This window comes from Chironomus tepperi, unplaced genomic scaffold, assembly GCF_022539635.2.
Source record: "Chironomus tepperi strain 1889 unplaced genomic scaffold, CSIRO-AGI_Ctep_v1 contig_376, whole genome shotgun sequence".
Lineage (NCBI taxonomy): Eukaryota > Metazoa > Arthropoda > Insecta > Diptera > Chironomidae > Chironomus > Chironomus tepperi.
Window position 1 is genome coordinate 3,780,717 of NW_027226498.1, and position 20,407 is coordinate 3,801,123.

Genomic DNA, 20,407 nt, shown 5'->3' on the forward strand with positions numbered 1-20,407 from the left:
AAATTAAATGTCCAGTAAAATGAAATCACATCGAGGCAGACCATGATGAAAGGAAACAATAAATATATTCAAAGAAGTGGGAAAATTCTTACTTTCAATAGGGGTCAAATCTATTATTACACAAAAAAACTATTTTTATTATATCCCGTTGATCTCTCACATTTTGCCAAAAAAATAAAATGATTTTAAAATTCATTAAAAATATTATTGGTTCAGAGTGAGAATTTCATTAGTTAGAGGTCACAGTTGAGACAATAAAAAAGATTTTCTCTGTTCTGACCAATGTCAGAAAAAAGGGGGAACAAGAAGTGAGACGTAAATAGACCGAAGAGAAGGGTCGATGAGTATCAACGGCAATTTATTGTCACATTTAAAATTGGAACAATTTTTCACAATAAAATTTAATTTTTTTCTTTTGTGATGCTATCAGTTTCAGAAGTTGTGTAATATGTTTTGCAGTTTGTCTAATCACTAAACCGTATTACCGGTGCATCATTCGCACAACACCAATGTTCCATCGGTACAGGACATATATTACTTTGCCTTACTAGATGTACCTTTGCACCTTACCAATGGTGGACCTATATCGTAACATCACCGGAGTAATCGACGCCAAGGCCTTAAATTTTGTAACGAGGTGGGGAAAGGGGGTCTAGAAATTTGTTTTTTTGCATAACGTAATAAGTGAACGGCAAATTACTTCGCTGGCGATTCAGATCAATTATGATCTATGACCTCCCTTAGATGACTCCTAAAGCTGGCTCTATCGTTTGATTTAATATCATCAACTAAAAATAATAGTCATCAAACTATTAAATTTGCAATAAATGCGCTTATTTCCACAACCAGCTTATTAAATTGCGACCTTTTATTTCCTTCTTGTGCCAACAGAAGAATGAAAGAAAAAAATATTTTTGTAACAAAAACAACAAAAGGTCACCAACAATAAAAGGCCGAATTGGATAATTTACAGAGAAATGAGTGATTTATTGAATTTACGCAACGGATTTTAACTCAAAAAAGAGACTAGAAACTATTTTCATTGTATTTACAAAAATTTACACCGATATATCTTCTTTTTCCGCCAATTTTTGCAGCTATGACCTATTCATATGCTTAGTGATGGTCTCTTTCGATCTGCTTTGCTATTCTTTCCAAAAATATTTCCCAAAGCCTGTAAAAATGAAACAATAAATTAAAAATTTTTCTGCTTGCTTTTGTCTAACCAAAATTCATACTTTTGAGACGCTATTGACCCCAAGTTTTCTTCTTATTGGCAAATTTCGATGCAATTGTGACGATCGTGTTTCTTTTAATAATGAATGGAATGCCAATTGAACGCCAGAATATGATTCCGCTGCTGACACTTCAAGAAATTGACAATTATAATTTAATGAGACCTCTTGTGCTTCTGATACTGAGACGGTTCTTTAAATACAAAATAAATAAAAGATCAATTATATATTCATTCCATTTTTCGGAAATTTAAAAAAAAAATCCCCATAACCAACCTTGAATGCTCCAAATCATTTTTATTACCCAACATGAGTGCTGTGTAATAAGACGGAAGTTTAAGCTTGGAAATTTTCTTTAGCAATTTCTCGGCCTCTTGGAATGAGTCTCGATCAACGATCGAGTAAATGACCAGGAATGAATCTGCCCAGCGAAAAACGTCATCATATGAGCAGCCATTCTATAGAAGAGAGAGAAAAAAGAGAAATAAAATGCAGTAAAGATTGCAAAGATTTTGACATGTCGAAAGAGAAAGTTTGCAAGAAATCAATTTAATAAAAATGTATTAATAAAAAAATATATATTACGCTGCATGTGTCCAAAATTTCAATCTCGACAGGAACATGATTTTCTTCGAAATTAACAGTATGCTTGTACAGGAAATCTGCGAGAAATGACACAAATGAGAGAGAATTTAAAGGTGTTGAATTGATGAACTTTTTAACAATATTTTTTTATTACCGTGTGCTGAACTATATTCTCCAATAAACCTTTTCGTCAGATAACGAACTGTTATGGCTATGAACGAACGATTTAAATTCCATTAATTTTTATAATAAACCGGAAAATGATTCATTAAAACTATATGGTGGACAATCTGTGTGCCGCGTTACACTAATAAACCGACAAATTATTTTGGAATTGTCATAAACCGTATGCTGTGTTCGGTTTCGATCGAGACTTCCAACTAGGTGAGTCAAGGCACACAAAAGTTGCTCACCACTTTTTTAAACAAAAGTTGATCTTGTCATTATGACTATTTTTTGATGTCTTTTTTCCTGAGCCCCAAGTAGACTCGGATTTTGTATTGAAAGGTTGACTTGAGTCAAATCGACTGTTTCCAAGTTTTCTATACTTTACTTTTCAAAAAAAAGATTGCATATAAAAAAAGGTTAAAAAATTGTCAAACATTTAGATTATCAGCATTTTACAAAATCATCAGGTCTAAATATAGCAAAACTTTCGATTTCATTCAAAATGTATCCAGTTTATATTTAAAGCCTCCAAAAACATAATTAAATAACACAACCCAAAAACAGCAACCTTAATATTTTGATTATAATCTTCAAAACAAAAACCACAAATACCATTCATGTGCCGAGACATAAAATTCGCCTCATCTGCAGTCAAAATAAAGATTTTATGTAAGAGTTTCAATGACTCGGCAATTAATCATGTTAAGAAAGAAAACAAATTCGGTCATTGAACTAATGGTCAATGATGCTATTGCTGTTGGTAACAGATATATGTAAATTTCATTTTATGTTGCCAATTCGTGAGTGTTACTGGTTTCATTTATTTTTAAATGACATAAAAACATGATCTTGTTTTTGAATATTTAATATTTTTGTCAAATGGTATAATCCCAATTATATTATGAGCTGTTTATGGATTGGTTTTGAAATAATAAATTTAGGATTTAAGGCAAAATAAAATAAATTTGTAAAACCTGGAAAGGTTTTTACAATACATCAGTGGTGAACAACGTGTACGCCGCGGCACATTTGTGTACATCATCAGTGATGCGAATGCAGTGTGCAGTTTTGTTCTTAGCTCAATTTTAGCTTAGTAACAAGGTGTGCCATTTCATAAAAAGTTTGTCCTGCACTGCATAACATACTATTGCTAATTCAAACTTTAAAATGACTAAAGATTTGAGCAATTGTTAATTAAATTTCAAAACTAATATCGAACTATGACAAATTTAAGACACTCGTGTACATTCCGCTTTAAGTAATTTAATTCTTTAGAAAAGTAAATAAGCCAATATTTTGATATTTTGAATTAAAGTGGCAACTTCCTCTGTATTCATCGTTTATTCGATGTTTACATTTTAAACTTTACTCGTGCATTATTGCTTATTTGGAATTCATATAATTTTTTTGCTTTTGCAGCTATAATAGAAATTGTTATCATAACAAGTAAAAAACTGAATAATGACTGCATTCATTAATTCAAGTTATTAGAAAATTAAGGAATTAAACCAAATGAAGATGGTTTTGTTATGGTTCTAAAGAGGTATGTGGTGCCTATTTGACCATAATATGATATTTGAAGAATATGCACTTACATATGAGACAGAAACGATTTTTGAATTCTCGAAGGAAGGAGGGGTTCGTGCTACGCCTCTGGTATGAGACCATACTTCTGAATTAGTAACTAAAAGAATAAAGTGCTGATATCTCTGCATACTTAAGTTGTAATTAAAGTCAATCTATATGCTTCCATTATTTCAAAAATTTCTTATTAGTAAATTCCTTCAAGCTCTAATCGACACATGACGGTTATTTAAAAACTCGGTAAAAGCATCAGCTCAACTATGTAAATTACAATTTATTTGCAAAGTCAAAAGAAATCAGGAAATACAATACTTGTGGACATATAGCACAGTAGTGATTTAATACTCAAGCAAAATTCATTTGCAGACCATTTGACAGACTTGATAATCTTTTAATTCACTAACATTAATTAAACTGAGCTTATAAAAAAAGTTAATCGTACAATTCCGACAGCATAAAATGATCATAATTGTCATTTGATCAACAGATATGATTGAAGATGAGAAATGTGAACATATCCAATTAAAAGTCTTGTCACTCACCTGATTTACCAACTTGATGTCTTCCAAGAATTGCAATTTTAATTTTGTTGCTTAAATTTGTCATCTTCAAGTCTTTTTAATTCTCTTAAGTTTGAGAAATTTAATTCTTTGAAAAAAAAATTTTTTTTCACTTCTTGTCAATGTCAGATTTCACATTAAAATGAAATTATTGTTGTTAGTATTTTTATTATAAATTTATTGCAACGTCAGTTTTGTTAACATCTATCAACTCTTTTGACATGCGCTAAGCATTATTATTTCTTTTTTTTAAAAAAAGTTATGAATGTCCACATATTGGTTGACTTCTTGGTTGGGTTGTTAATTATCTATGTGGACTTTATTCTCATGAAATAAAATTGGATTTTTAAATTATAACTCTAGCTGGAAAAGAGCGTGCTTTCAAGTGCAGAGTAAACTGAGAGCAACAATCACGCGCTTTTGGTTTTAGGGATAAGTGAGATTTGCCCAATTTAAGTCGATTTATAACTTACATTCGCAAAAAGTTCAAATCGAATCGAAGCATAATCAGACCAAACACTGAATTAATTAATAAGATTTTCTTTTTCAAATTAATAAAACTTAAACTAAAAATCATTAAAAAATCGTCCATAAAACAACTAAACATCCCACGATATTGCAATTCATAAATTTGCTATATTCACAATTATTATTGTCATTCAGGTTTTATTCTCCATTAATAATCCACGAAAAGTGTAAGCAGTACAAGCCAAGACTCGAGTACGATATTCGAGAAACAACTTAAGAATTGCAAAAAAGTAATAAAAATAAAATTGAGAGTTTGTTTTCACTTTCACAAGAATTATAAATGGCGTTAAAGTCTCTGGGGTTATTGGTGTGTCAAAAATGATTTATTTGCAGTGTTAAGGCATTCGAACGGCTTTTGATGAATTAGATCGTTCTCTGTTGCTTCTATTGAGTTTTTTTTTATTGTAATTGCATTTTTTTATACTGAACTAGAATGAAACCCCATCAAGCATGATAAGTAGATATTGATTTATTGGCTATTCTGGATTTTACGGAAATTTTCAAAAGAGAGAAGCCAAAAGTGGTAGAAAACTGAAAGTCAAATGACTTAAATTCCATTACATGGCAGTTAATTGCCAAATTGAAAAGGGCACCATACTACGGCCATGAATAATGTGCCCATTATAATTATTAATAATATCCCAGAAATGTGCAAAAATACAACTTTTGTGCTCTCGGTGAACGCGTTTGTTTGGATTTTAAAGTGGCAATAAAAAAGAGAGACTTTCGAACAATGCACATGAAAGAGTCAAAGATTCTTCAATGAAACAAGCAAAAACGAAAAAATTCATTTTTTTCTCTTTTGCAATCAAGTAAACTTGTTTTCTTTATGAATATTACAACTTTTTTTTTGTTAAAAATAAAAATAATAAACCATGCTGAGTTATAGGTTTATTAAGATTAAAATTGAAGATGTTTAAAGAGATCATGGCGAAATTTTAAACGATTTCTTATTAGACATCATAAAGAGTCTTGAAACAAAGACGCAATATAATAATTAACAATTTTTAATTTTTGTTAACAAAAGCTACAATGTTCTTTAATGCTTTTACAGTGCTTGTTAAAAAAAATCAGAATTCGTCAAAAACCGTTAAAAGTTTTGAATTTTAAAATGCCGCATTTATTCATAATTTCACCTCTACATTTTCATGTAAAGATCTAAAAATTTCTATGTAAAACTTCTTCAAGAAAAGTCAAGAAATTCTTCAGTTTCAATAAATAAATAATATTAATATTATATAAATAATTTGTTAAAATTCTTATTAGAATCAAACAAAAAAAATTATTGAAAGATTATAGAAAATTCAATTTTATTTTAAGGGGAAATTCTTATTGGAATCACGCTTAAATTAACAATATTTTAATAGACGCTTTTAAACATACTTTTCACATATAAAAATTCAAGAGATGAAATATTTATGGACCAGCATTAATGTGTAAAATGAACGAGAATGCGTCAAATTGCATATTAAAATACTAAGCCTGAATTGAATAAATTTATCGGAATTTTATTAAACATAAAAAAGATGCACTCGATATAGGAAATGAATTTTTTTTTTCTTATTTTTTATTACTGGTGTTGATATTTAATTTTTTTAAGCTTAAATGGCACACGAAAGAGAACAATTGAGTGCGAGAAATAAACAGTAAAATATGTAGAAATAACAAAAATTATGAAAAGCAGTTGAAGCAAAAAACGACAAAAAATAAGTTGAGTATGCAAAACAAACTTCATGAAATATGTATATGAACAGGCAGCCTAGCCAAGTACAGACACAAATAAAACTCGTTACACAATTTTTTTCTCTTTAATATTTTTATGTAAGATACTTCAGACAGTGCATATACATAAACTAGCTACTTTTTTCTTTCTTTCATTTCTGTTGCTACTACTGTAATGTTTCTTCTATTTTCCTTAGATTTGGAAAAAATTTTCATAAGATCATATAGAACATCGAAATGAAAATCGTATGACCAGACTAGATCTGAAGTAAGGCGACTTTAGGTCAGAATCAAGTCATCCTGAGCCCAGATTTTTGGCATTATCTCCCACCTATATTATAGTGTTCAAGGCGAAATTATATTTACATATTCATGCAACGTACGCAGCAAATAAATCTAACGAACAACTGATTAAGTAACAGAAACAAAAGAAAATAAATTGCTATAAAGGTACATGCAAATCGTGCTGCGTTAAGACGATTATGAACTACGCAGCAACACCTGTATGTTGTATTTAAAAATCTGCAGAAATGCATTTAATTCAAAAAATTCCAATATTTATAAATATAAATAAATCTTCGGCTTAGACATAAAAAATGTTTAGGGTCACTAAAACTCAATCGGTCGTCTCCATGCTTGTGAGGATGATGATGTAATATACATTTTATTCATGCATACATATGCTTGAAAAGGCACTTGAAGCACTGTTTGATTTTTCAAATTACTTTCACCGTCTCTCTCTCTATCTCTCTCTCATTATTTTATTATTTTTGTATTTTCGATATCTGGATACTTTTTTACACTTTAATGTTCATTAAATAAAATTATCATTGCTGGTTACTCTTTGTTGTCTTCTCTCGATGCAATAAACAACTCGACTCAATTTATTGAGAAAGAGAAAGAAAAAAAAATACAAAAAAAAATCGGTGTCTACAGGATTTTTTTTTTTGATTTTAATAAAAAGTTTATTGCAATTTTGTTTTGTTTTTGTTCTTTTTAACAATTTTTGCTATTTACCTTGCCGATTATTTATTTTATTTTATTGTGTTTCTAGGCTCTCACCAAGAGAAGATGAATTAATAAATGCAGGAGATCATTGAAAGTCGACGATTTATCGAATATACATATATATAGTCATATTTGGAATTATTAAAAGTAGATTAAAACAAAAAATAGAAGTGATGCGAAACATGTGATAAGCCTCGAACGAAACCACATACATGTTGCCTATCATTGTTATAGTGACATGTTTTAAATTCATAATAATCTTGAACTTAACAATAATTAACAAATTAGATGGACTGATTATTATTTTTTTAATATTTTAACAAATAATTAAGGTTTTTGTGACAGTCCAACTATAATAAATCAATAACTTATTTTTTGTTAAATACTTATTTTATATTTTTGTTTGAAAATGAAGTAAATAAAAATTTTACTAAGCATGAAAAGTTCAATGTTTTTTTTTTTTAATTAATTAATTTAAATAAACATAATCCTTTTGTTTTATATTTTTAAATGACACTACTTGTGCATCAATGGTAATTTTCAATGAAATTCAAATAAACAGATTGTTTTAGGGGCCATGACAATTGAAATTTTCTTGATTCTAATTGCTAAATTAAATAGATGCAAAAGAAACATAATTTTTTTTAAAAAAGGCCATAATAATAGGTTTTTATGGGCTTTTATTTGACTAGTGGGATATCTAGTTCTTCAAGTCTAATGGTAAATGAAAGGAAATATATTCTCATAACTATCTAACTAGACAAACTATGTGGTTATCACCTTCTTCATTACACACTCAATAACATTATATAACAGCGTTTTTCATGATCATCGATGAGTTATTACCAATTATAATATTTAAAGCCTATAAAAAATACATTAAAGACTTTCTATTAAACAATATATATAAATATTAATTATTAACATTATACCACTATTAATGGATGTTGTTATTATGATTGTGATTCATTCAATAGACGAGGAAGATGATAAAGGGGTCAATACGGCATTCTCTAGGTGAAATTATTAACACTTGGCGCCTTATTGTAACATTATATAATTCATTATATCAAAAGTTTGCAAAGTTGTGAATTTGTATAATTTATAAACGCTTTTGCAGTGGTAGACAACTTTTTGTTTTTCACTGCACACCTTTACAACTTTTCATTTAAATTAAGGAATCATCGGATAAAAGAATTTTTTCAAAATGAACAATGGAATTTCTATCGGCTCGTTTAAATCGCATTTACCCTCTCCCCCCTGAAAGTAAAAAGTGAACGACCCCAAAATGAATTAAATAATCGTTTAAATTTTTTTAATCTCATTCCAGCTCTCAACAAACAAATATTGCAAAATTTTCAAATGCTTGTTATTTTTTCGTGTTTAAAACAAAATTGTTAATTGTATAGATTAATCACATTATGTATAAATTATTTTCTACAATTTCACAAATTAAATTTTAGTGCATCCATTTTTCATTTTGTTCATGCTTTGCTTTTAGTTAATTTCATTTAATTTTTAATTAATTGTTTTGCTTGAATTAATTTAAATCCTTCAATTTAAAAGTTTTTAATATTTTTTAATTTGAAACAAAGAAAAAATTTGAATTTGAATAAAAAAATTATATTCTATTAACGATGTTCTTATTCTGTGAATCAATTTCGAGCTCCAAATTCATCTTCTTCTTGGTTACGTTCCTAATTGAGTGTAATTATAATGTACCACATTCATTTTGAACAAATATATGCAAACAAAAATCCAAACAAATCAAATATCTTAAAATTCAAATTGATGAAAGGATGCTGATAAGATTTTATTATTGTTGGTTAATTATTTGTACCAATTTGTACTTATCATAATAATAACAAATTTTTGTTATGTAAAAAATTTTGCTATAAAAAAAGCTATAACCAAGTTTATTTATATAACTATACTGTTAGAAGTTCTAGTAAGAGCTTTTTAGGAAAATTCGATTTTTCTCATTCCATTTTATAAAAAACGTTTTTAATATAAAACTAAGTTTTTTTTTAAATTAACTTTGAGGCAAACTTAGTTTGAGGGTCAATACTTTTGTGCTATAGATTTAAATGTTTATACATATCATCACGTTCAAGCGCTTGTTAAAACTTAAAACAAAAATAATTAAAAATGTAAATTTGTTCAACATGTGACAAAATTCACAAAAGAATTTCTATTTAACGTATTTGCTTAGATTTAAAAATTCAAAAAGTTTAAATCATTTTAAAATTTCAATTATTAAAAGTCAAAATTAACTTTTTCTAAATTCTCATTTTGCAATTGGCTGGCCAATATGGTAAGGTGTGACGCTCGATCTCGACCAACAAACATAAAATAGAGCTTTCGTTTGAAGCATCGAATTATTTCGGTATCGATCGGTTCTGTAACCCGAATAGCACACATCGATTAATAGTTTTATATATATTTAAAAAAAAAACCATAAATGACATAAATCCTTTAATATGCATAGTTTTATTGACTATATTGTTTCATGGACTATAATTAATGAGTTTTAACATTTCAGTGTTTTGTTGATCTTGTATTACGAATTTGAAAGTGACTTGTCTATCACTGAAAATTACATTTTACTACAAAAGTAATGCGTAATCTTATAATTACAAACGTACCTAATTTTTTCGTTACGAAATTAATGGTAAAAACCCGTAAAAACCAAATCTTGCAATAAACTGCCAAATGCACAATAACACGTGATAACTAGTTGATGACAAATTAAAGTCCTCCTAGTACGAACGTATTTCTGTCCACTCGAGACTGTAAATAATAAGTTAAAATTTTGCTGCAAGCATTTTTTTTGCAAAATTTTCAAATTTATTTGTAAATCAAATGCTGATCGCTAAAGTGAAAATGCGTTGAAATAGCTCGAAAAGAGCAAGATTTTTTTTAACGTTGTTATTCACGTGCGGTTGTGTTTAAGAGTTTGTTTATCAACAAGTTCTTATAATTTTTGAACTATTTTAAAGTTTTATTCGATTTTATGTAGAATTTTGGATTTATGAGAACATAAGAAGTTTTTAAATACAGTTATTTTTTAGAATTTTATCAATTTTATTTGAATAACACTTGGAGTTCTTGTTCAATTACTTATCAATCTAACTGTTTATTCTTAATTGTTTGTTGATTTTCTTTAAGATTATGAAAATATATATTTTAAACCACAATAATTACCACTAACTTTACACTACATTTAAACTCTTTACATTTCGATTATATAAAGTCAACTAAACTCATTTACTTTTTTAATTGTTTCAGTCCACCAGTCTTATCAGTTAATGCACTTTTTTGTCGCCAAATAATTTGTTGACACATTTATTAAATCATGCTTCTAAGCATTCACGTTACCAGTCCATAAAGATATCTGAAGACAAATAAAATTTTTTCACGATTTAAAAAAAACTTTTATGATCAAAACTTTAATTGAATATTTTTTTTCAATTCACGTTTCACCTGATGGCAGCACGACTTGATGTATCGAATAACCGCAACAGACTGCTTTTTTACAATCGGCTTTAAATGTAACTTTTTCTTCGTTTTCTCTCTCACTCTCTTGTGATGTAAAGAAATTGTAAAGTTTTGCAACTTTTTTTTGTCTGAAGAAAGAGTTGCATGGCACAACGACAATGAATATGGATGGATTTATTGGCGGGATTGAAAAAAAAGAGAGTGAGAATTTTATTTTTTGAGTTTACCGCGATTGATTCAGTTGAGAGAAACAAAAATAAGTTTTATAGGAAAAAAGCACGGTAAAATGAGCAAACTTAAAGTAAAACTCAACTCAGGTGAAAGATTGAAGCTTGAACAGTTCTTAACGTCATTATTCAACTCATTCGGTTTTAAATTGCAATTTTGTGGTTAGTTAACCTTCATTATTTTATTTATTGTCAACAACTTTGCTTCAAACTTCTCTTCTCATTCTGTTTTGTGATATTTTTTATGAATAATTAATTGATGCTGATCAAGTTCAACGGTAAAACAACTTGAAATTCTCAATAAAATTTATTTTGTGTTTGCTTTCTTGCCTGCATTATTTTTGGATTTTTTAAATTTGAGACTGTAATCAAGTTTTGTATTTATTTACAGTTTTTCTGTACTTTATTTTCTTTCATTTGATTCATTAATATGGAAATGTCTTAAATTAGCTACGAAAGGGTTGAGAACTTTGCATGAAACATTTGAAACATTTCATCATGTACATACCAATGAAAAAAATCTAAAAAGTCTTTTACAGATCATCTTCATCATTTTGTTGAGATCAATTCAGATCATTGAGAAGCAGAGCATGAGAAAATTTTCCCAGTCGAGTCTCGAAGCAATCGCGTCGGTATTGTAACAATTTGGTAACGAAGTACAAAATTATACAAAACGTTTAATAACGACTGCATAAAATTCTATATTAATCATCAAGTTTCCAATCCTGTATTGCCAAAGCTTACAATTTTGTTAAATACAGTAAATTGATTGCATGCAAAAGAATTCCTTGTGCAATATAACTGAATATATCATATCATGACAATGTTATGTTTCAAATTTTATTTTCATTCTCTGCTTTTTTCTTAAATTTTCTTTGTATTTTTTTGTTGCATTTCTCTGCTTCTTTTTAAAATCACATTTCAAACATGAAATTGAGATTTATTTTTTTCTTATTTCACAATTAAAAAGCTTTTTCGTATTTCTGTTTTTTTTTTTAATATTGAAATGTAATAATTTTATTATTCATTGCGACGATTTTGTCAGATTTTAATAAATAACTGAATATTTTATGTTTATCAAAAGATTAGATTATTTTTTCTAAAACTTTGTATTGATAACGAAAATTCTATAATATAGAGTCCAAAGAACTCTTGGAGAGAGCCAGTTGATAGGGACAGTGATGCATTTGGTATTGGTAATTGGCAGAAAGCAGCCAGCGATAGAGTCAGTTTTAGACGCCATCTGAAAGAGTCCATGGATCACATATGATCTTTACGGTCAGCAAAGTAAGTTACGTTTAAATAAGTTTGTTTTAATTTTTTAATTTCATAAATAAAAATCTAATCAAAATCCATCTAAGATTATGAATCATTTTGTAATGTTTGGAAATCAAATAACAATTCTTTTAGTTTAATACTTTAGGGGCCGTTCACTTATTACGTTACGCAAAAAAACGAATTTCTAGACCCCCCTCCCCCCTCGTTACAAAATGTCGTTACAAAAAAAATTTTTTGGTTGAGGCTGTTACAAAATCCTAGACCCCCCTCCCCCTAAAAAGCGAACGTAATAAGTGAACGGCCCCTTATGAACATGTGTGATATTTCCAGATATATCGTGGAACTTTTAATTTTTTTCTTGATTTTATCTTATTTTTATTGTAATAAAAAGCCAATGTAATGAAATATCTTTGATTTCATGTTAGTTTGTTAATTATTTTCTAACATTCAATTATAAATATGATTTTGAAACTTAATAAAAAATTTGAATTTGCTGATAATATGTACTTAGCAACATTTAAATTTTGAATACAATTTGCAATTATATCAAAAAAGTCCAATACTTTTAATTACTAGTTTTTATAATTATAAAACTTTAATTTACTAATGCTTATTGTTGAAATTGAATGAAGAGAACAGCATACGATAAAAGTGAGATTATCATCTGAAACGTAAACATTTTGTTAGATCCTGAATTTAAAAAAAATATATTCCTTACTTTAACGAGATATATTTTATTTAAATTCATACATCCAGGTCCGAATATTGCAATTGGCTGTTCAAGGATTTGGAAGTAGAGCAATCTGATTGCTTCTTGAGATTGTTTGCTTAAAACCACTTCATTTTCAATGTTGTTAAGAGTATTAATAAATTTTGAAACCTAAAATGAAAATTTATTGTCAAGTTTTTACCAAGATACTATATATTCTTGTATTCATAACAGCGGAGACACATTTTGTTCAAAAGTTCTCAAAACTGCACCCAACACACGAACCAAGCTTCGTAACTAGAACAGTGAAATAGAATTAGAACCATGAAAATTAGAAATGATCTGGAATCGAATTCAGGACCTTTGGAACGCAAAGCTCTTTCATTTATACCACGGATGTCATTTCACCGATAACTGACTCATAAATGACTAATTCATTAATAAAATCAATTCTTACTATATTTTCACAATTTTGACAGGCAATCGTCAAAAATACAAGTACTAATATTCCAACAGCAAACGTTAGGAGTGAAACTAAGAAGTTTAATAAAAAAATATGAATTAAAATTTAGTAAATAAGTAGAAGCAGCGATCGAAGCCAAATTGAGTTTGTTTAAAACCGATGGAAAATTGTATGAATTGTATGATTTTTCATAAATCCCATCAGAAAAAACGCAAGTCAATTTCGACCTCTACTTTAAAGTATCGTTTGAATATTACAAATACTAAAAGTTTTCACCAGCAATCAAAACATTCTGAATTTTTCTTATTTTACGCAATATTTGAACGATTTTGAATTAATTTCAAGATAGCTTACAAAAAATTTGTTGAAATTTAATTCCAATTAAATACAATCGATAAGTGTCATAAAAATTCATCAAAATCCACATAAATTCACAAATTGTAAATAAGCTGACTGTAACATACATAAAGTTGTTAAGCTCATCGATCATTTCAATAATGAAAATGTAGCCGCGCTTTATTTTATAAATATTATTACGAAAAATTCTTTCATTAACATTTGAAACTTTTGATAAAGTGTCAAGCAAAGCTTTTAAGTTCGTGTAAACTAAATCAACATAAAAACAAATTTTGAAAAGAATCAAATAAGTTGTAATCAAGTCGGTGTAGGAAATAAAATATTTTAAAAGTTCTTGCAATGTTGGACATGTCTTCTGGACAATTATATCCCAAATAATGAATATTATTACAACAATAACAATTAAAAAAAACCTATGTAAGATATTTTTCTTTAAATTTGTTAGTTCCAATTTTTTGTCAAAATTTTTCCCTAAAAATTTCCAAAAGTTATCAAAAATAACAAAAAACTTTTTATTGCTTTTAATTTTTAAAAATGCTTCGATGAAAGCAAAAACGCTCTTAAGTGTGGTCAGGATCATTAGCAAAAGCTTGAAAATATATCCAAAAATATTTTCTTCTAGTGACTCATTTTGATATCTTTTATAAACACTAATCCATGCAATTCCAACTGATGCCATAAAGGAAACTACACGACATATAAAATAAATTGTATAATTTTTGGATGCAAATTTTAATTTTGAGTCTAAATTTAATGTAGAAAGTCTAAAATATTGGTGACCGAATATTTCTAGACATTTTAAATAGGGACTTATTTTTTTAATGTTTGACATTTTACTGAACAATAAGCAAATGAATTTTAAAATTTTCATTATTAAATGATTTTTTACTCGCTAATGATTATTGCTTTTATGCACGTAATGTGCTTATTTTATGTAAATTCTCCGAGAAACTAGTAGGAGAAAACCGACTTTGAAGTTTGACATACGATTCAATCGTTTTTAATACCTCTTTCTACTTTATGAGATTCTCAGGATTTACTTGTGATGACGTTTAGCTTACTTGTGTTTCTCGGGTTCGATAAATTAATTTTTCAGCATTAGTGTGCTTTTATTAGTATATGCGTTTTTGAATACAGTTTCATAGTATATCATCTTCAGAAAATTATATAATTGTATTCCATGAGTTCATTGTTTTCAAATTCTTTGCGAAATGTTTACGTAGTTTTAAATTATCACCTAAAATTAAAAAAAAAATTAGTTTTGTTTTTCAAGTGAACAACTTGATGTAATGTTTAATTAATAAATAGACCTAAAGTCGACTAATGACAAATTTTAAGGAAACGTTCCAGAGAAAATGCCAATTGATGACCTTAGGTTATTATAGTGATGATACAATTTCAAGGTTCTACAAAATTTTTTTAGACATAATATAATAGAAATTGTATGGTTTAATCCCTTAATGATTGATTGCTATTAACAATAATTCAATCACACGATATTTTTTTTCAAACTTAATCAACAAACAATATTTTCATTCTTTTTAAAAGAATTTTCCTCTTCCTGTTTGTATTGAGTTTCAGTTATATCAATAAAGATCGTATAGATCATATACAGGCATTTTCTGTTTTCGCGACAAAACCTTCATTGATTCAATAATATTGTGACGATAAGCCTATCGTGAACTTTGATACCCTCAAAGTGATTTTTTCAATGATCATGAACACATTCGCTTATATTTTAATAAATTGAGAGTTCGTTCATGAATTAGCAAAATATTTTTCTTTATAATAAAAGTTCTGTTTCAACGTCTTGATTCAAGTTGCTATGATATGAGTTTTGAGCAGCTAGAGTAGAAGAAACTACTCATATGCAAAATTACTTATTCCTGAGGAAATTCCTATAACATTCATATGCAAAATTACTTATTCCTGAGAAATTCTTCAAAAAGATTAAAATAATTATGCAATGGCTTGCCTTAATATGATTCACTCTTCCCTTATCTGAAAATTGTACTATTTGCAGATATTTATTTATGATAAATAAAAACAAATATAAAAGTTAATTTTTCTTTAAATTTTTTTGTGTCAATTTTTTATTTTTAACTATCTTACATTCTAAAATAAATTACAAATTAAAGCAGATCTTATGTACTAAATCAGAAACGACTTTTTTTTTTCTCTTAAATCTTAAAATATGAACCTGCATATTTTCTCATTTTTTGTGTTATATCTTAATCTCAATGCTCTAGTCTATCTTAATTCATATTTTCAACCCTTTCTTTAAGATTACTTAGTTGCTGTTGAATTTTCTTTGGTAAATCATCGCCAACTTGATTATCAAAATAAGTTTGAATCTCTTCGGCTTCTTTGAGCCAGAACTCGCGTTCTATTGAGAAAAGTTCTTTCAAATTAAGTTGTGATTTGAGATTGTCAAGTTTAAGTGATTCTGGAGTTGGAATAAGGCCGATTGGTGTTTCTTGATAGCAATCATATCCATCGATACGTTTAAGAACCCAGTCGATAACTCTTGAATTTTCTCCATATCCTGGCCATAAGAATTTTCCATTCTTGTCTTTACGGAACCAGTTAACATGGAATATCTTTGGCATATTTCCACCGAGTTGATTACATTGATCTTCCATCTCGAGCCAGTGTTTAAGGTAGTTGCCGAAATTGTAGCCGAAGAATGGTCTCATTGCCATTGGATCGTGCATGATAACCTTTCCTTTATATTCAGCAGCAGCTGTAGATTCTGATCTCATTGCTGCTCCAATGAAGACACCATGTTGCCAATTTAAAGCTTCATAAATGAGTGGAACACCTTGTGGTCTTCGTCCTCCGAAAAGAATTGCAGAGATTGGAACTCCCTCTGGATCTTCCCATTTTTCATCAATAATTGGGCAATTGCCAGCTGGAGCACAGAAACGTGAATTTGGATGTGCTGCTGGTGTTTTGCTAACACCAAGTTCCCATGGATTTCCTAACCAATCTGTGATTGTGACGCCTGGTTGGATTGTGTCCTCAAGACCTTCCCAAAAGACTCCTCCATCTGATGTATAAGCGACATTTGTGAAAATTGTATTTTTGGTACAAGCTGCCATAGCATTTGGATTTGTTTCTGCTGATGTGCCTGGAGCAACTCCAAAGAATCCATTTTCTGGATTAATAGCACGAAGTTGACCATTAGCATCAAATTTCATCCATGCGATATCATCACCAACACATTCGAGTGTATAGCCAGGTAAAGTTGGTGTCATCATAGCGAGATTCGTTTTACCACATGCTGAAGGGAATGCAGCAGCAATGTATTTTTTAGTTCCATTTGGACATGTTACTCCAAGAATTAACATGTGCTCAGCCAACCATCCTTCGCGTTGTGCAATGGTACTTCCGATTCTCAATGCAAAGCATTTTTTTCCCAAAATAGCATTTCCACCATAAGCACTTCCGTATGAGACGATTTCATTTTTATCTGGTTTATGGAGAATGATTACACGTTCTGGATCACATGGCCATGATTCCATGCCCATTTTTCCACTTTCTGGCATACCAACTGAGTGAAGGCAACGAACAAAATCAGCATTTTTGTTGATGATTTCATCCATAACAAGTGAACCCATTCTTGTCATAATTCTCATTGAACAAACGACATATTGTGAGTCAGTAATTTCAATTCCAACTTTGCTGAGTGGTGAACTGATTGGTCCCATTGAAAATGGAACAACATACATGGTACGGCCTTTCATACATCCAGGGAATCTCTTCGTGATTGCATCATCATAATCTTTTGGACTGATCCAATTACCTAATGTTCCTTGAACTCCAGCTCGTGGAGTACAGACAGCTTGTTCACGTTGTTCAGTGCAGATGAAAGTCTTACTTTCAACACGAGCTACATCGGCTGGATTGGTACGAGCCAAGTAGCAGTTTTCATATTTAGGCAATGGAATGATAGTTTTAGCTTCCAACAATGACTTGATGAGGATCTCATTTTCAATTTCACTTCCGTCACAGATATGGATGCGATCTGGTTGGCACAAGACTACTGATTCTTCAATAAAGTTTTTGACCTTTAATGGGAGCTTGCTGATATCACCATTAACGACATTATAGCCACGAATGTTATTGAATTTGCTTGGAGCTGTTGTTGTGGTTGATGATAAGTAATGACCAACAACTGGCTTTTGGAATCTGTAAAAAAACAAAGCTGTTGTTAGAATATTGATCCTGTATTTTTTGTTAATTGATAATCAAGATTTTAAAGCTTTTGGTATTTAAATAACTGGAAATTTACAAAACAGACGAGCCCCTAGTTGTTGACATTTTCACAATACAAATTAAACTTCTGAGTTATTTTTAAACTTGAATGATAAAGGAGTATCCTGTATCATCAAAACAAGTTCATTCTAAAAATTCTAAACAGAATTAATATTGTAGAAGCAAGACTAAAAGATGATGAAATATAGTGGATTAAATTTTGAGCATAATTGCATCATCTTTTCCTTTTCATTCGCGTGTCTACTTTCTACTTCGTCTGTCCCGAATGTTTCGTGTACTTTTCTGTTGTTGTATGTTTTATGACGAACATTGTAATTCAAATTGAAACAACGCCACTATTCAATGATGTACTTTTTTTGAACAAATTCAATGTGGCTTTTAGGGATTTGTTGCAAATTTTAATCAAAATTTGAGAAAAGTAATACAATTATTTTTGTTTATGATTAAATGCATTAAAAATTGAAGTGTAATCAGTTATTATTTATATGATCAGTCTGACTAAATATTGTTTGAAAATGAGAGACCGGCATAATATATGTCATGAGGTTTCTTTGTTTGCTTTTTTAAATAACAATAGCTTATTTTTTCCAAAGATTCAAAGTTTAAGCCTTTAAATTTCAAACATTTAACAAAATTTTAAAATAATTGACACTTACGGTGAGTAGATTTTTTCAATTAATTGAGGCATCTTTAGTTGATTTTTGTCGAATTTCTTTTAACTTTCAAATAAATTTTGATTTTAACTTTTTTAAATTTCACACGAAATTTTCTTTAGGATTTTTTTTTAAATTAACTTTTTTATTTTCAGTGGACTTTCACTTTTTAGTTAAAGTTCTATGTTCATTTTATAACTAGAATTCTCAGACTTCTTACGAGAAATTCTCTTATAAGATTTTAACTTTATGAATTGAGTTTTTTTAATGAATAGTCTGCTGTATGGATCGCCTTTTATATACAAAAAATCATCGTTATCAGCATTTGACGACGAATGTAGAATAACATAGAAGCGAAACGAACACGAAGCTGTACAGATAACCGAGAGGGGGCAAATTTTCGTCAACCGAAAGCAGGCGAGCCTCCAATTTTTTTTATTTTTATTTAATGTTCTTGTTTATCATTAAATGTGTTTGTGTTTTTTACTGTTCTGTTATGTTTTTTTATGTCAGGCTCTACGTTGAATGAACTTCTCTAGCAACTTCGTGGATCATCTCGGATAATTTTTTTCTTTTTCCTTTCGTTTTATGCATTTCTTCGGTTATTTTTTACACACGACATCTACCATATTCCTAACATTTTATGAAAGTTAAACAAGAGATGTCACCAGACTTTTCAAATACGTCACACAATCGAATATACTGGCATTAAAACAGTATTTGTAAACAACAACAGACAACAGAACATGCACAGTAAATATTATTTATTTTCAATGCTTAAGATGACGATGACTATAAACGCGGTTCCACGTTTAATAGGACGTAATGCGAACATACTTCACTACGCAATTGTCGGGGGTAAATATGTTTTTTTTTTTTTATATAATTAGCATGTGTAGACAATTAATCTAAATTCCTTCAATTTGATTTTGGAGGCACATTTTTGCTAAACTTGTATTTGTTGTGAAGTTTGTGTCGGATTTAATTGTCACACGTGTAGTGTTGTAATTAAAAAAATAGGGCATGTAGATATTTATAGGTTATGCAAGTTTTATTCAAAATTTTAATGGCTTCGATACTTGTTTTGTCATCTGTTGTGAAGCAAGTGAAGCATTGAAAAGTTTGCTTGTTTTAGACAATTGTTCGACAAAAATTGCAATATTCATATTCTTATTTGTCATCCTAGTAACTTTTTGCAGGGAGTGAAACTTGCAATTCAACTCAGCTGAATGGAAGTAAATGCAGATAGTCTCAAAAAATTTTGCCGTGATTTTGATACACTATAATAAAATATATATCATACTAGTATACTACCCCGAAAAGCTTTTCGAGCAGAGTTTGGTTCTCTTAAATTATAGTTCTAAATTATAGTCATGGGAATCAAAAATGGCAACAGGTATTAAATCTCATTTTGATTATCTTTTAAAGCTCAAACAGGATTCTCTATTTATGTAAACAAACAATTCGCCATTTTGGATTCAACCATTTTGAAAAATCTTATGAAAAGGGGGCGTGGCTTATTGTGGAATGACAGAAAGAAAAATGAAGGCTTTT

General features: G+C 29.1%; 2 protein-coding genes and 1 long non-coding RNA gene across 3 annotated transcripts; all 3 read right to left on the reverse strand.

The window, feature by feature from the left end:
• Window positions 1-1,008: 1,008 nt before the first annotated feature.
• On the reverse strand, window positions 1,009-4,181 carry LOC139096179 (ras-related and estrogen-regulated growth inhibitor-like protein). The gene is made up of 6 exons (XM_070647860.1): window positions 4,115-4,181; window positions 1,975-2,031; window positions 1,821-1,897; window positions 1,512-1,693; window positions 1,239-1,428; window positions 1,009-1,174 (listed from the first exon to the last, which is right to left on the reverse strand). Exons 1-6 carry the CDS (start codon window positions 4,176-4,178, stop codon window positions 1,109-1,111), a joined length of 636 nt encoding a protein of 211 aa, XP_070503961.1. The 5' UTR covers window positions 4,179-4,181; the 3' UTR covers window positions 1,009-1,108.
• Window positions 4,182-12,947: 8,766 nt separating this feature from the next.
• Window positions 12,948-15,301, reverse strand: LOC139096170 (uncharacterized). The gene is made up of 3 exons (XR_011544929.1): window positions 14,984-15,301; window positions 13,112-13,636; window positions 12,948-13,057 (listed from the first exon to the last, which is right to left on the reverse strand). It is a non-coding gene; the product is annotated as an uncharacterized lncRNA (long non-coding RNA).
• A 680-nt stretch (window positions 15,302-15,981) lies between these two features.
• On the reverse strand, window positions 15,982-19,114 carry LOC139096213 (phosphoenolpyruvate carboxykinase [GTP]-like). The gene is made up of 2 exons (XM_070647909.1): window positions 18,857-19,114; window positions 15,982-18,113 (listed from the first exon to the last, which is right to left on the reverse strand). Exons 1-2 carry the CDS (start codon window positions 18,886-18,888, stop codon window positions 16,178-16,180), a joined length of 1,968 nt encoding a protein of 655 aa, XP_070504010.1. The 5' UTR covers window positions 18,889-19,114; the 3' UTR covers window positions 15,982-16,177.
• Window positions 19,115-20,407: the final 1,293 nt, after the last annotated feature.

Bases quoted from the DNA above. Each gene is read 5' to 3' on its own strand.
- LOC139096179 (XM_070647860.1), bottom strand. From the start codon at position 4,178: ATGACAAATTTAAGCAACAAAATTAAAATTGCAATTCTTGGAAGACAT. The intron at 2,032-4,114 runs GTGAGTGACAAG...GTTCGTTCATAG, and splicing joins ACATCAAGTTGGTAAATCAG to CCATAACAGTTCGTTATCTG. The intron at 1,175-1,238 runs GTATGAATTTTG...TCATTTTTACAG, and splicing joins GGGTCAATAGCGTCTCAAAA to GCTTTGGGAAATATTTTTGG.
- LOC139096213 (XM_070647909.1), bottom strand. From the start codon at position 18,888: ATGCCTCAATTAATTGAAAAAATCTACTCACC. The intron at 18,114-18,856 runs GTAAGTGTCAAT...GTTTTTTTACAG, and splicing joins ATTGAAAAAATCTACTCACC to ATTCCAAAAGCCAGTTGTTG.